Here is a 15940-nt window from a genome sequence, read left to right on the forward strand (position 1 = left end):
CCATGTGGGCAATGCTGCGTGTGGCTTTGGGATGTATTAATTTGAGGGAGGGAGGGGGCACTGTGTAGAGGGTTAGCCAGCCTCGAGTGGCTTTCAACATGGCAGACACTTGCCGCACTTCTGTTAAGTAGAGTAAAACTTAAATTTGTATTCCAAATGCTATAGCATTCCTTTAATTTCCACTACAAGCACTATTACATTATAAAAAGTATGTTTTGTGACTTGGATTCTTTAATAAAAGGTGGATAAACAAATGAAAACAGTGACTGCACTCAGGTGCCAATGAAAGTTTTCATATGCAGGAGAGGTGATCCGGACTCAAGGGATTTGACCAAGCTCCCACAATAATTTTGATAAATGTAAGATAAATCCAGGCACATACAGGGAGTGCAGAATTATTAGGCAAATGAGTATTTTGACCACATCATCCTCTTTATGCATGTTGTCTTACTCCAAGCTGTATAGGCTCGAAAGCCTACTACCAATTAAGCATATTAGGTGATGTGCATCTCTGTAATGAGAAGGGGTGTGGTCTAATGACATCAACACCCTATATCAGGTGTGCATAATTATTAGGCAACTTCCTTTCCTTTGGCAAAATGGGTCAAAAGAAGGACTTGACAGGCTCAGAAAAGTCAAAAATAGTGAGATATCTTGCAGAGGGATGCAGCACTCTTAAAATTGCAAAGCTTCTGAAGCGTGATCATCGAACAATCAAGCGTTTCATTCAAAATAGTCAACAGGGTCGCAAGAAGCGTGTGGAAAAACCAAGGCGCAAAATAACTGCCCATGAACTGAGAAAAGTCAAGCGTGCAGCTGCCAAGATGCCACTTGCCACCAGTTTGGCCATATTTCAGAGCTGCAACATCACTGGAGTGCCCAAAAGCACAAGGTGTGCAATACTCAGAGACATGGCCAAGGTAAGAAAGGCTGAAAGACGACCACCACTGAACAAGACACACAAGCTGAAACGTCAAGACTGGGCCAAGAAATATCTCAAGATTGATTTTTCTAAGGTTTTATGGACTGATGAAATGAGAGTGAGTCTTGATGGGCCAGATGGATGGGCCCGTGGCTGTATTGGTAAAGGGCAGAGAGCTCCAGTCCGACTCAGACGCCAGCAAGGTCGAGGTGGAGTACTGGTTTGGGCTGGTATCATCAAAGATGAGCTTGTGGGGCCTTTTCGGGTTTAGGATGGAGTCAAGCTCAACTCCCAGTCCTACTGCCAGTTTCTGGAAGACACCTTCTTCAAGCAGTGGTACAGGAAGAAGTCTGCATCCTTCAAGAAAAACATGATTTTCATGCAGGACAATGCTCCATCACACGCGTCCAAGTACTCCACAGCGTGGCTGGCAAGAAAGGGTATAAAAGAAGAAAATCTAATGACATGGCCTCCTTGTTCACCTGATCTGAACCCCATTGAGAACCTGTGGTCCATCATCAAATGTGAGATTTACAAGGAGGGAAAACAGTACACCTCTCTGAACAGTGTCTGGGAGGCTGTGGTTGCTGCTGCACGCAATGTTGATGGTGAACAGATCAAAACACTGACAGAATCCATGGATGGCAGGCTTTTGAGTGTCCTTGCAAAGAAAGGTGGCTATATTGGTCACTTTGTTTTTGTTTTGTTTTTGAATGTCAGAAATGTATATTTGTGAATGTTGAGATGTTATATTGGTTTCACTGGTAAAAATAAATAATTGAAATGGGTATATATTTGTTTTTTGTTAAGTTGCCTAATAATTATGCACAGTAATAGTCACCTGCACACACATATATCCCCCTAAAATAGCTAAAACTAAAACCAAACTAAAAACTACTTCCAAAAATATTCAGCTTTGATATGAATGAGTTTTTTGGGTTCATTGAGAACATGGTTGTTGTTCAATAATAAAATGAATCCTCAAAAATACAACTTGCCTAATAATTCTGCACTCCCTGTACATTCAAAGTAATAGCAGGCCTAAATGGAACATAGCAACAAAACTTTTCGGTCATACGGTGTAACCTTTGACTTGACAAGGGGGTGCTCACTCTCTCTACATTTTATCGTGGACAAAGTCGTGAGCTTCTTCTATCTCTTTACATGTTGTTTTTGATAAAGGCAGGGGGCTCCTTCTCTTTAAGGGGGTCCCTCTCTTTCGCTTTATACAATATCGTTGATAAAAGGTTGAGGCTTCCGCTATATATGAGGTACTAGTCAGATAGCCACAATCCTGATGGACCAACGGTCTCTGAAGCCATGAAGTATGATAGCCATGTTTGTCTCCTGTGGATTACTGCTCATATTAAATTAACAAATTCTTACAATAATAGAATTAATTACAGGTTTTTGCTCTAACATGTCACCTTTAGTTTCACAGTCCTGAAAGGCAGCGGCACCGTTGTGTTTAGTAGTGAGTCCGCCACCACATGGAAAGCATGAGGTGCGACCAGTCTCTGGTTGGTAGGTTCCCACAGGGCACGGTTCACAGGGGCGAAAGCCATCTATTGAGTATTCACCAGCGAAGCACAGCCCTGCATGGGGGAGGTGGGAGAAAAAGAGTGTAAATTCCAGTGATTCAAATTGAAAATGACCTGGAGAACTCCAATTATAAATGTGAATAATTAAAGGAACGCTCTAGGCACTTTAACAACTTCAACTTATTGAAGTTGTTCTAGTGCCTGCAGTCCCCAAACTGTCCTACATAACAAAATTCAGTATTAAACTAATTAGAAGACTTGAAAGCTCAGCTTGGAAGTCCTTTGGGTACGACAACCGGGATCCTTACTTCCCAACTCTCATACCATAACATTCCGTGATGTCATGCGCATGTACAGTTTAATCACGATCGGCAATAGAAAAACACTGAATGCAAGGATTCTCTGAAGAATCACTGGCGCATTGAGCCACACATGCGCCTATGTTCCCCAGTACTCCTCTATGAGGCCATTGGATTGGCCAGTCATTCTAGAGCCATGCCTCCAGGATGTCTTAACAAGACTAAGAGGCTGTTGCAGTTCCAAGGGAGACTCAGCGCTAGAAAAAGGCGAGTTAGTTTTATTTTACATAGTGGGGAGCACCGTGGGCATCAAGGCAGTAACGCTAGAAATACAGATATTAAAATGTTCCTGTAATTAAGTTATTTAATAGCGGACATCAAGCCGTTTTGTATAGCATAATTTAGATCACACACTGAATAATGCACTGGGTCAGAAATATGAATTGATTCACCCTACACGGGTATGAGCCGTAGAGTTTCTTCCCTTGTCTTGCTATACAAACAGTGCACTTCAGTGCTGGCATTCGAGGAGGAGAGTATACACACAGCGGATGGTAGGGGAGGGTGACACTCTAGATCAGGGTTCTCCAAACTCTATCCCTACAGATGTTCTAAAACTACAACTTCAATTATGCTTTGCCATGCTTAAGTCTGGCAGTTACTCAACATTGTGTGGATCAACCTTTTGTCCAGTTCTGCTCTAGATTTTATACGATTACCAAGTAATGGATTCTGTCCAAGAAATTCTACAACAAACCTCTCAAACATCAGCTCCCCAGATGTTGTTGAACTACAACTCCCATGATTCTCTGGCCACCTGTTGCATGCAAGGAATTCTGGGAGTTGTAAGTGGTAAACGTCTAAAGGGCCAGATTTTGTAATCAACTGTCCCTAGAATTTAACGAATAGATTCCATAACAGCGGTGAAAATGACCAGTAGGTGGCACTGTGGACCAACATAAGACACCACCATTCACACTGTACACATTACTACTGTATACAACTGAGCATTGTAGATTCCATTAACCCCTACATTACCACAGTGGTATGCAATGCATTTTGTCTACACAAACAGACACACCCACACACTCGTTCATTCAGTCACCATATCACATTGCGTTTATTGGTTTTACACTGTAATCTCACAACAGCAGAGCTTTCATTATATCTCATTTCATTACACCGAGAGCTAGTCTGAGCAGGACGCATCCTGTTTGCGTAACTTTTCTGTATATTTGGGCTACACACACGCACATTTCGGCAGTATGTTTGTGCTACAATAGAATGATGAATAAAACCTTCTTTATAAAAGTGTGTATTTATTAAGAATACATTTGATGTAATGCTTTACTGTGAGCATATTGTACAGCGCTGCAGAATATGTCGTCACTATAACACATAAGGAATAATAAAACTAATATTAAATACGCAGGATAGATTGGCACTATAAAGTAATAGTAACGAAATCTATAAGGAACGTGTTTGAGCCGATAACTTTGTGTTGGGTAGTAGCTATAGTCTTTAATGCTTTCACTAGAAGGCTATTCCAGGTAACCGTGATATAAAAATGGTAGTAGATATCTGTAAGAGTCTTCCAGTGGAAGCAGTAAAGGCTAACAGTGATATAGAAAGGGTAGTAGATACCTGGAATGGTCTTCCAGTGGAAGCAGTAAAGGCTAGCAGTGATATAGAAAGGGTAGTAGATACCTGGAATGGTCTTCCAGTGGAAGCAGTAAAGGCTAGCAGTGATATAGAAAGGGTAGTAGATACCTGGAATGGTCTTCCAGTGGAAGCAGTAAAGGCTAGCAGTGATATAGAAAGGGTAGTAGATACCTGGACTGATCTTCCAGTGGAAGCAGTAAAGGCTAGCAGTGATATAGAAAGTGTAGTAGATACCTGGAATATCCTTGCAGTGGAAGCAATAAAGGCTAGCAGTGATGTAGAAAAGGTAGTAGATACATGGAATAGTCTTTCAGTGAAAGCAGGAAAAGCAACTAGTGATATAGATGGTTAGTAGATACCTGGAATTGTCTTCCAGCAGAATGCATAAAGTAAGCACAGGAGCTGAAGAATGCTCAGGATGTGTAAAAGGCTATCCTGAAGAACAAACACACCAGCTTAGTCTGTAGTTTATTATAAGTAGCAGGTACGGAGCTGTTGTGTGTGTACCTGCCTTCTCTACCCATATATCCAGGAGCCATTATAGCACCACCCTGAACAGTACGCTAAATATATTGAAATATAACAGAGCATTGTGTTTGATGCGTCAGTGATGGGACTGGGTCTGATCACACTTTTACCTCCACATTCTGCTATTTCCCGAGCGCCTGGATTCTTTTGGCTCTCTCGGTTCTCTTGACCTGGGCAAATTTCACAGGTTATCTGCCCTTCCACATTTTGATAGGTTCCATTTGGGCATAAAACACATTGCTCCTTCTCGCCATCGTAGTAAGTTCCCGGGTGACAGCTGACTGGGTGTACAAAGAGAGAGACAACTGCAGATGTTAATGCTGTGCGGATATTTACCCACAATTTGGCCCATTAGTACCCAATATGTACATTTAAATTTCAATAAAAGGGAAATCAATTAAACCCGGTGTATTATCCTGCCATGAATACATATTGTGCAGCGCTGCGGAAAATGTGGTTGCTATATCAATTAACTAGAATTTTTTTTTAAACAAAAAAACAGTACCGACCCGTTTAAACTGCCACAGTCTATGTTTAAAGGATTAACTGCTTAATTATTAGTGTACGATACATTAGAAAATTGAACAGGCATTCTTGTGACATTGCCATTAAGTAAACGCCATGTTTTGATGATTTCACCTGCCTTATCGTTCGTGAAGCATTGCTGCACTTCAGCCAAAATTATTTTTCTCTCACACTTTAGGTAATTGTCCCCAAAGATTAAACTTGCAGAGTGTGAATATATTTCTATTGACTGTATGAACTAAGGATCACTGCACCCTCTAGAATTACTCCGGGTGAATAAGGAGTGCCCTTTTTAAGGGGGTCTGAAATGTAACAGATGACAAAATATAAAAGGTATTTATCCAACAATTTAACTATTTGGGGGTTTATTTCATTAATACTGAATTGAATAGAGAACTGAAAACCAAATTGGAACATTTAGGCTCAAATAAAGCAGTTACTATGGTGGAGTTGAGTTTTTCTGGATTAGCAATTTTTGAAAAAAAGGAAGAATTCAGAACAGTTTGGTATTTAGTGAATCCACAAACAATAAGGAGGGGGGGGAAGGAACAAAACAACATAACACACACACGCCTATTCTTTATTCCCAGGTCACGTTTTTTTTTTTAGTTAGTAATGTAGAGAATTTATTCTTTATTAAGTAAAACCCTAATAAAGCACAGAGTTGGATCAGAGCGAGCTGAAAAGGTAAATAGATTTGTATTTATTTATTTATTTTTAATGGTTTTTGCTGGTTTTAGAAGATTTTCCCATCTCAATCTCCGAGCAGCATTTGTTGCTTAGGTCATTTATGAAAAATATTGCTGACCCATCTCCCATACAGCATCGCTCGCTCTCTGAATAGAACTGGTTACATTAGTAAATTATGGGATCTTGTATTATGTCAGCGTCTTCACAGAGGACCCCATTATCTAAGGACCACTCTCCGGCCCCTTTTCAAGTGAGTTTAAAGGTTTAAGAATTCAAATTTCGTTCCTCTTTTCGACCTGTCTGTTTCTCTTTTCTCACAAAAGAACCAATTGCCTTTAGCAGACTTCATTTTCATAGTGTGGCCTTTGTACGGCTCCAGTGACCAATCCTAAATCTCATGCAGCTGTTTTCCTAATAGAAGAGGGTCTTTTGTGATGTAAAGAGAGGGCCATAGGGTGCCCGGATTAATGGCTACAAAGGCACTTACAATCTCTAGACCTCTTTTCAACCTTGTATCTTTCAAGCACTTTGTGCCGGAGACACGCTCTACGGAGCTGTAGTGGCAAGGGGGACCCTTAGTGTGAAAAGAGGTCAGTTTTGGACCATCTCCCGGATTCACAGCCTGATCGTGTTCAAGTGGCAGCGCAAACAAATGACGTGAATTCATTCAGTGGTTTCAGCGCAGTTTATTTATTTAAACACTTGAATACCGTGAGGATTCATACCCTAATCCTCTGGCAATACGTCAGCCTTCGAGCAGTAGGCCTGAGAAGTGGATACACTGCAAGCTGCAATGCATCATACGATTGACATGCGTGCAGTTGGCCTCCAGAATATACGCTATTTATTTAGATTGTAAGCTAGTTTGGGAAGCGCCTTCTTATAATGTCTTTGTTTTATATGTTTTAAAGCACTGCAGAATATGTTGGAGCTATATAACTAATTGTAATTGGTTTCAAAACCTAGACTGGGGACTGCTGAGAAAAGGGCAAGGATTGCAAATTTTGCAAAGCCAAAAAAATATATATTTTAAACTAAGATCATGATTCAATACGGTTAGAAGAAAACTTTACAGAAGTGGTCGTTAAAGTCTATAGGAAGTTTTGTAAATAAATAACGTGAACATGTTTCTAACAGTAATGAATCTTTTAAACTTAAAGGGACACTATAGTCAGCAGAACAACTACAGCTTATTGAATTTGTTCTGGTGAGTAGAATAGCTACTTCAGGCTTTTTGCTGTAAACACTGTATTTTCAGATAAAATATAGTGTTTACATTACAGCCTCGTGATAACTTCACTGGCCACTCCTTAGATGGCTGTTGGAGATCCTTCCTGGGTCATGGCTGCCTAAAATGCATCCAAACATTCAGTATCTCCTCCCTCTGCATGCAGACACTGAACTTTCCTCATAGAGATTCATTGATTCAATTCATCTCTATGAGGAGATGCTGATTGGCCAGGGCTGTGTTTGAATCATGCTGGCTCTGCCCCGATCTGCCTCTTTGTCAGTCTCAGCCAATCCTATGGGGAAGCATTGTAATTGGATCAGGCTACCACTTCTGATTATGTCAGCAAACAGCTTGTTTTTCTGAGGAAAACAGAATGCAGATCTACAGCTTCAGGCTTGAATACAGTAAGATTTTGCAATATTTATGGAGGCATGACAGGCTCACGGGGCCTAGGTGGTGGTTTTAACACCATAGGGTCAGGAATATAGGTTTGTGTTCCTGACCCTATAGTGATCCTTTAAACTAGATTTCCAGTTCAGGTTTTTGTCTAACTAGACCATTTTGTCCTTTACTGGTCAATTCTCCATTTTCTAGTTTTTGGAATAACGCTCCAATTCTGTATAATCAGAAAAATGTATAAACAACCCATACTTGTGAATGAATAATGCTGATATCATGTTCTTTTCACTGATGCTACTGCAGAGTAAGGAGAGTGAGGAAGTAAACCGATAAGGCACAGTGTCTTTTTAAATCTCACAAAAAAACTTGCAAACATATAAAGTCAGGTATCACTTGAGCTGCAGTTATTGTAGAATAGTAGTTACCAAATCACTCATTACAGTCCCGTTTTAAATGTCACTGTTAGAGTCAGATGTATAATGTTGGGGTGGGTGGAACATTTGGTTGGGCTTGATGGTATAGTGCCCTTCATCAAGCTGAGATTTATGGGATTTAAAGTCCAATGATTAATAACTACACTGCTGTATATCGCTTGCCAAGAATGTGGGGGGTTCTGCTGCCATATTACAATCAACATAATGTAAGCTTTATGTGCGTTACATAATAGTTTGTTACTTATATTTTAGAAATTGGCATACCCTACCATTTATACACTAGACTAGATCACTAGCTTACTTTACGTCCCACCCTTTTCTACCATCACACTAAGTTTTCCTTTGGCGTACACGTGTTTTTGTCTAGGATTTGTGTGTCGCCATTTCCTCTGTTGAAATGTTGGAAAATAAAAGATATATTGAGGTACATCTGCGATCCAACTCCCACCCATAATCCTTACAGCCATTGCCATGTAAGCCACAGACAGCCTACAGGAATGAGACCAGACAATGCAGACTTTATCTACCAACATGACAATACCAATAACCCATCAAACCGTCTGAGGCTGCATGTGGGATCGTGGATCTGTTTAAACTTGAACTATTCTGGATGAAAGAGTTTCCCTTAGACTTGATGGACCAGTGCCGATGTCTTGCTGTAATGTTTAAAGCGCCCGCACCACTCTGTTTATATAGTTAGTGGTTGAGATAGTCATCTTTAAACGTCTCAGCTCCTCTGGAAAAGTCATTAGATGAGAGCGGGGGCACATCACAGTAGAAACCGAGTCTAATTATTTTTATTGATTTCCTAATGTCCTTAATTACATTAATGAATTAAGAAGGTTCGGGTTCCATCAAACTGGACCACAGAACGAACCAAGCTCTAGCATACCCTCTAACATTGAGAGATTGGAAAACAGAACTGGGAACTTTTAAGACGGCATTTTCACAGACTTTTATACATGATTACATAATGTAAATTTATTTCCAGATATCGGGTCTTTTTAAAGGTGAAACGGCTTGAAATAGATCGCTTGGTTCGTCAACAGCAGCATTCCAAACTGTATATTTTTTTGGACCAGGGATCTAACAGAGCTTCCGACAGCTTTTAACAGTATTTCCCTTGCAGACCATTTTTATGTAATTCTTCCAGATGATAACCGACTCAGACAAGGTGACGGAGAAAGGGTTCACATGTTTCCTTAATAGGCGCTTACAAGCCATGACGGATTATTGAAACCATACTATGAGTAGCACGTGTTAAGTTCCTTTCAGAACTAATTGGCTTTGAGAACCCTTGTCAAACTAAATTAGTGTCTCCCCGTCACAGGAAAAATGTATTTTACGGGTTGTGGATATAGAAGTGGAAATAAACTAGAATCGAAAAAAGGACGGAATAGAGAGGAATGAAATTGGACGTAAACTTCAATCACATAAAGAACAAGATCAATGGGAGCCACACACCTAGGGATTGTAAGGACACAACCAATATGAAGGGTACACTAGACCCTTACATGGAAAATAAATTAAAGGGACACTATAGTAACCAAAACTACTTTTAGCTTAATGAAGCAGTTTGTGTGTATAGATCATGCCTATGGTCTCAGTGTCACTGCCATTTAGGAGTTAAATCACTTTTGTCTAGGTTTATTCAGCCCAAGTCACACCTCCCCTAGCTGTGACCGACAAGCCTGCGTGAAAACAAAATGGTACAATTTTCAATCAGATGTAACTCACGTCAAGTCTTTTTCTCCTGCTCTGTAAATTAAACTTTAATTACAGACATCTAGAAAGTCTTTAACCCCTTAGTGACCAGACCGTTTCCAATTTTCTAACCGTTAAGGACCAGGGCTCTTTTTACATTTCTGCGGTGTTTGTGTTTAGCTGTAATTTTCCTCTCTTACTCATTTACTGTACCCACACATTATATACCGTGTTTCTCGCCTTTAAATAGTCTTTCTAAAGATACCATTATTTTCATCATTTTATATAATTTACTATAATTGTTTTTTTTTTTTGTTTTGTTTTTTATAAAAATATTAAATAAATGTAAAAAAAAAACAAACAAAAAAAGTTTGACCCCCAAAATCTGTTACGCATCTACAACCGCCAAAAAAAAAACCCTGTGCCAAATAGTTTCTACATTTTGTCCCGAGTTTAGAAATACCCAATGTTAACATGTTCTTCGATTTTTTGGGAAAGTTATAGGGCCAAGTACAAGTAGCACTTTGCTATTTCCAAACAATTTTTTTTTCCCAAAATTAACGCAAGTTACATTGTAATACTGTTATTTGTCAGGAATCCCTGAATAACCCTTGACATGTATATATTTTTTAAAAGAAGACAACCTAAGGTATTAAACTTTGGGGAATTTTGACTATTTTCATGCAACATTTTTACCACCAATTTATGCCAAATTAAAAAAAAAAGAAAAAAAAAGGGGGTTACTTTTTTGACACACATAGCAATTTAAGAATACATGTACTGAGAACTTTAAAGGTTACTGCCAAAGAACACCCCAATATGTGTTCAGCATCATCTCCTTAATACAGGGATACCACCCATGTATAGGCGTGTCGGGTTCTCTGGGGGCTAAGAGACCTTATTTGGAAGATGCGCATTCCAGTTTCCCAACTTGGAATTTTCACAGCTGGTCATCATGCACCCATGTCCTATTTGGGACATTTTTTAAGCTGGCCAATGTAAATTTATCCCCATCAAATTATATATTTTTGAAAAGTAGACAACCCATGGTATTCAATATGGGGTATGTCCAGTCTTTTTTAGTAGCCACTTAGTCACAAACACTGGACAAAGTTAGCATTTATATTTGTTTGTGTGTTAAAAATGCAAAAAACAATGAACGTTAACTTTGGCCAGTGTTTGTGACTAAGTGGCTACTAAAAAAGACTGAACATACCCCATTTGCAATACCTTGGGTTGTCTTCTTTTGCAAATGGTATGCCAACATGGGGGTAATTCTCATTCCTGGGCTACCATACGCTCTCAAAGGCAACATAACCAATCTGGAAAAGTTCTATGTGAAAAAACAGCCTTATATTAGACCCAGTAACTTTCAAAAACACTAAAAACCTGTACATGGGGGGTACGGTTATACTCAGGAGACTTCGCTGGACACAAATATTAGTGTTTCTAAACAGTAAAACGTATGATATCATCAGTGAAAGTGCAGTTTGTGTGTGAAAAAATGCAAAAAAACTTCACTTTTACTGACAATATCATCGCTGATGTGTTTTACGGTTTTGAAACACTAATATTTGTGTTCAGGGAAGTCTACCGAGTAAAACCGTACCTCCCCCCCCCCAAGTACAGGTTTTAGGGTGTCTTGGAAAGTTACAGGGCTGAATATAGTGCTAGCAAATTAAATTTTCTGGACTTTTGGCCTGGGTTGTCAGGCCGGTCCCCCAAATTGCAATCAATAAAATTACTTAATTATGTAAAAATATTACATAAATATGCACATAGAATTTAGATACATATTTATTTATTTGAAGTCTACGTGTATATTTATATTATTTATGTAATTATGTATATTTCATATTTTCATTTATATATACACATATATATAATTTCATTCTAAGTGTACTTTGATATAAATATATATATTTATATCAAAATACAGTTAGAATAAAATTACATATATATTTTTTTAATTTTAAAAATGTTTTTTTAAATAATAAGTATATATTAATAAAAAACACACTTAGTATGCCCCGATGTTGCATCAAATATATTATACTGAGGTAACAGACCTCATTTGTCATGTCGATTTACAAACAATTCGTAAAAGAGAGCATGTTATATACTTTATTTGAATTTTTTTTTCCAAAAAATGTCATGCAAAATATGTAAAAAATAAGTCATTAACTTGCCACTTTCAAAGTAAGAACCGAATACTTTGCTTATTATTCTTCCTTGCTTCAAGACAATAAAAGCGTTTAAATCTAAGAAATGGAGGCCCAATTCCAGAACTAATTCTGGGTTGAAGTAACTTTACACAGGATGGGGACAATAACTTTAAAACAGCCACTGGTTTTGTTTTTTTTTACTAAATGTTTCCCGGTTTGGTTCATTTCTAGGAATCGTGCCTGTTTTTCGGAGAGCAGCTGAGTTATTTAGGTCACGGCAGCATTTTTTGTCAAACATTTTCTCATATCTACTATTTTCTCCATTATTTTATAAACACACGCTTCTCACTGTAATTATTGTGCATGTTTCTAACAGATATATTTTTATGTTGCAGCAGAGTATTTTCAAGATTATTAAACTTAAAAACATTTGCTCATTTTGCGTTTCTTTTTTTTTTTTTTTTTAACTTTTTAATTTGTTGATTGGTATAATTGTAAGCTTAAAGTTCCAACTTGAAAATTGAATGGTTATTTTAAATGTCTACAACAGAAAAAAAAAAAAATAGAAAAAAAAAAAAAGCCTGTGTGGGTAAACAATACCATTACATTCCCAAGCAGAGATGTCAAGCTTTTAATGGAATATTTTCGGAGCATTCATAAAGAAAGTACACCTCTTTAAAAGTCTGTTTAATGGTTTCAGTGGTTCATATCACCGATTTAAGACTAATGTCCATTCCCAGTATCCAGACTAGGAAAGGGTATAAAACATACAAAAGTCACACAGTGATCAGCAAACCCAATATAAAAACGTAAGCAGTAAAGTCAACGAGAGGACACCATTCTGGGAGATGGTGCTCCCCTGCTTTACGTACATGCAGGGGCCAGCTTTACAGTTAGATTCAACCATTTTCCTCTTGATCCAAGCAGAAGCAGAGTAATCGAGAAGTAACTTAGAACACGGCGCTCTGAATTTTGCCAGGTACTGGAAAAATTAGTCGCCATACTTTGTGTTTCTTTAATTTGCTGATTTTTTTTTTTTTTAAATTCTTTATTTTTGGTCGTGACATGCAGTGAAATGGTTCTCAGACGTTGCAATGACACGGCTTTCGCAGAAGCCCACAGTAGCAGAGGAAAAGGAAACAGAAAACAGGCACTTAGGCAGTTTACACTGTGGCTTACGCAGAAGCCAGAACATTTACATGGTGGGACAGTCTCACACTGGTATATTCATAAGTGCATAATTGGTTCGCCCCCTGTGAGACAGCTGTGCCGGTTACGACACCCACAGGCATCTCGGTCGGCCGCCCTGTGGGGGCCTGTGTAGAGGCCTCACTGCCTAATCGCACTGTTGCTTATGGGTACAGTCATGACATCTGCCAAGAGCCTCCTTGCTTATAGTATTTCTGTGGCTATTTCAGTGGTCACTGCAACATGCTACATGGTCAACGTTAAAGTTTTAAAACATTAAATCTTTAAGTCTGCGAAACTATGTGGTGAAGTTGAAACACCTAGCAAGATTTGAGGAGGGAGGAGAAGAAGCAGAGGAAGGAGGAAAAAGAAAACGAAAGGGGGAAAGGGTTATAAGGCAGAGGAGGGGGGGGGGGGGGTTATACCCCCTGTCGGGGGACGGCACAGGCTGGTGGGAGTGGGGAGTATGGGCTTATGGGTCAATGTAGACTTCCCATGGTTCCCATACCTTGATGAAGTGGGAGTACGTGTCTCTCACCTGCGCCGTGAGCTTATCCATGAGAAACGCTTCCTTGATGTTACCTATGACTCTGTCCAAGGGTGGTGTGTCTGTTTGGAGCCACGTTTGCGCCAGAGCGCGTCTGGCCGCCAAGTTAATCTTGTTCACTAGCTTCTGTTCCCTGGGTGGGAGACTGTCGATGGGTTTGGCTAGTAAACACGTCCAAGGGTCTGGCCTAATCGGTCGGTTAAGTACGTCAGTCAGGAGTGTAGCTACCTGCTCCCAATAGAGGGCAGCTTTCGGGCACGACCACCACATGTGGAGGTAAGTACCTTTGGCTCCACATCCTCTCCAGCAGACATCTGAGGGCGTTTTCCCCATCCTGTGTAGCTTCACTGGGGTGGTATACCACCTCAGGAGTGTTTTATAGCACTGTTCCTGGTGAGCAACACAGATTGAGGATTTGGCCGCTGCCTCCCATATGTCCTGCCAGTCCCCACTGTCCAGAGTCTGTTGGAGTTCCGCCTCCCATTGTAGTATATAGGAGGGTGTGTGGGAGTCGTTTGTGGGTGCGCTTAATTGCTCGTAAAGGCGGGTAATGAGGCCGGCACGTGGTCCATCAGACAGGCATAACGCCTCAAAGAAAGTGGGTTTGGCCCTGGCCGCTGCCGCTATTTCAGGTTTCCTGGCAAAGTCCCTAAGCTGGAGGTAGCGAAAGTAGTCTTTGTTAGCTAGTGGGGCCCTCATTTTTAGGTTGTCGAAGGTGTGAAAGGAACCGCCCTGGAACAGATGACAGTAGCGCTGAACACCCGTGTTCTCAAGGCCTCGAAAATCTCGAGGGGTCATACCTGGCGGGAACGCTTTGTTACGGAGATAGGGTGTCAATGGAGAGGTCGGGTGCGCGAGGGCATATTTGTGGGCGGTAGCGTTCCAAACCCGAATCGAATTGAGGATGGCGGGGCAGGAGGTGCCAATCTCTGGACGGTCGGGCCTCGGGACCCACAGCCAATATTGGGGGAGATCGGTACCCATAAAGTGCGTTTCTAGGTCAACCCATCTGTGTGTGTCGGGTGGGGAGTGCCATTCAATTATTTGCGCTAGATGGGCGGCTAGGTAGTACAGGTGAAGGTTTGGGAGTCCCAGTCCTCCCTTGCTTCTCGGGGTGTATAGTGTATGCCTCGCTACTCTGTGCCTCTTCCCTGCCCAGACAAAGTTGTCTATTGCGGTTTGTAGGGGTGTAAGATCACTTTTAGTCACAGCGACAGGCAGCGCTTGAAAGATGAAAAGGAGGCGTGGGAGGAGATTCATTTTGATGGCATGTAGCCTACCCAACCATGAGATGGGCTTATCATGCCATTTATCTAGGTCCCGCCGTAGCACCGCCATGATTCTCTGGTGGTTTTCCTTATAGAGATCCTCGTAAGCCGGCGTTAGCCTGACCCCCAAATATTTAATGGGTTGTGTGCTGATCTTTAAGGCTATCGCCTGCTGCAGCCATTGGATGTCCGCCTCTGTCATCCCTATTGGCATGCCGACCGACTTGTCAATATTGATTTTGTATCCAGATACCTGGTGATATCCGTCGAGAATCTCAAGTAACCGAGGAATGGTGGTTTTAGGGTTTGTTATTGTGAGTAAAATGTCGTCGGCGTATGCCGATATTTTGAATTCTTCGGTGGCCACCCGCACCCCCCGGATCTCCGGGTCCGTGCGAACGAGATATAGTAGGGGCTCCAGTGCTAAGATAAAGAGGAGGGGGGAAAGGGGGCAGCCCTGGCGGGTACCGTTCCGTAGTTCGAAAGGGGACGACTGTGCCCCTGGGATTGATATCTGTGCTCTCGGGGAGGCATATAGTGCCTTAGTCGCTTTTATGAATGTGGCAGGGAGGTGCATTGCCTCTAGTAGAGCAAACATATAGGGCCATTGTATCCTGTCGAACGCCTTCTCTGCGTCCAGGGAAAGGACCAGAGAAGGCGCTCGCGTTTTGCCCGCCCACCACACTATGTCTACCGCCCGTCTAGTATTACCATAAAGTTGTCGGTTGGGGACAAAACCCACTTGGTCCGCATGGACCAGTTTGGGGAGTATGAGGTTAAGTCTAGTGGCCAATATCTTCGCATATACTTTTAGATCAAAATTTATGAGGGAGATGG

At 40.8% G+C, this 15940-nt stretch overlaps 1 protein-coding gene across 3 annotated transcripts in view; it reads right to left on the bottom strand.

Annotated features, from left to right (window-relative positions):
• SCUBE2 (signal peptide, CUB domain and EGF like domain containing 2) overlaps window positions 1-15940 on the bottom strand; it is a 105997-nt gene that overhangs the window by 24327 nt on the left and 65730 nt on the right. For 2 of the 3 annotated variants that reach the window (XM_063438857.1, XM_063438855.1), the window contains 2 exons: window positions 5063-5233; window positions 2350-2517 (listed from right to left, as the gene is read on the bottom strand). In XM_063438857.1, coding sequence (XP_063294927.1) covers window positions 2350-2517; window positions 5063-5233 — 339 coding nt within the window. The remainder of the gene's footprint in view (window positions 1-2349; window positions 2518-5062; window positions 5234-15940) is intronic. The other variant, XM_063438856.1, reaches the window with a different exon arrangement.

The sequence above is a fragment of the Pelobates fuscus genome, chromosome 12 (assembly GCF_036172605.1).
Source record: "Pelobates fuscus isolate aPelFus1 chromosome 12, aPelFus1.pri, whole genome shotgun sequence".
In the NCBI taxonomy this organism is placed as follows: domain Eukaryota; kingdom Metazoa; phylum Chordata; class Amphibia; order Anura; family Pelobatidae; genus Pelobates; species Pelobates fuscus.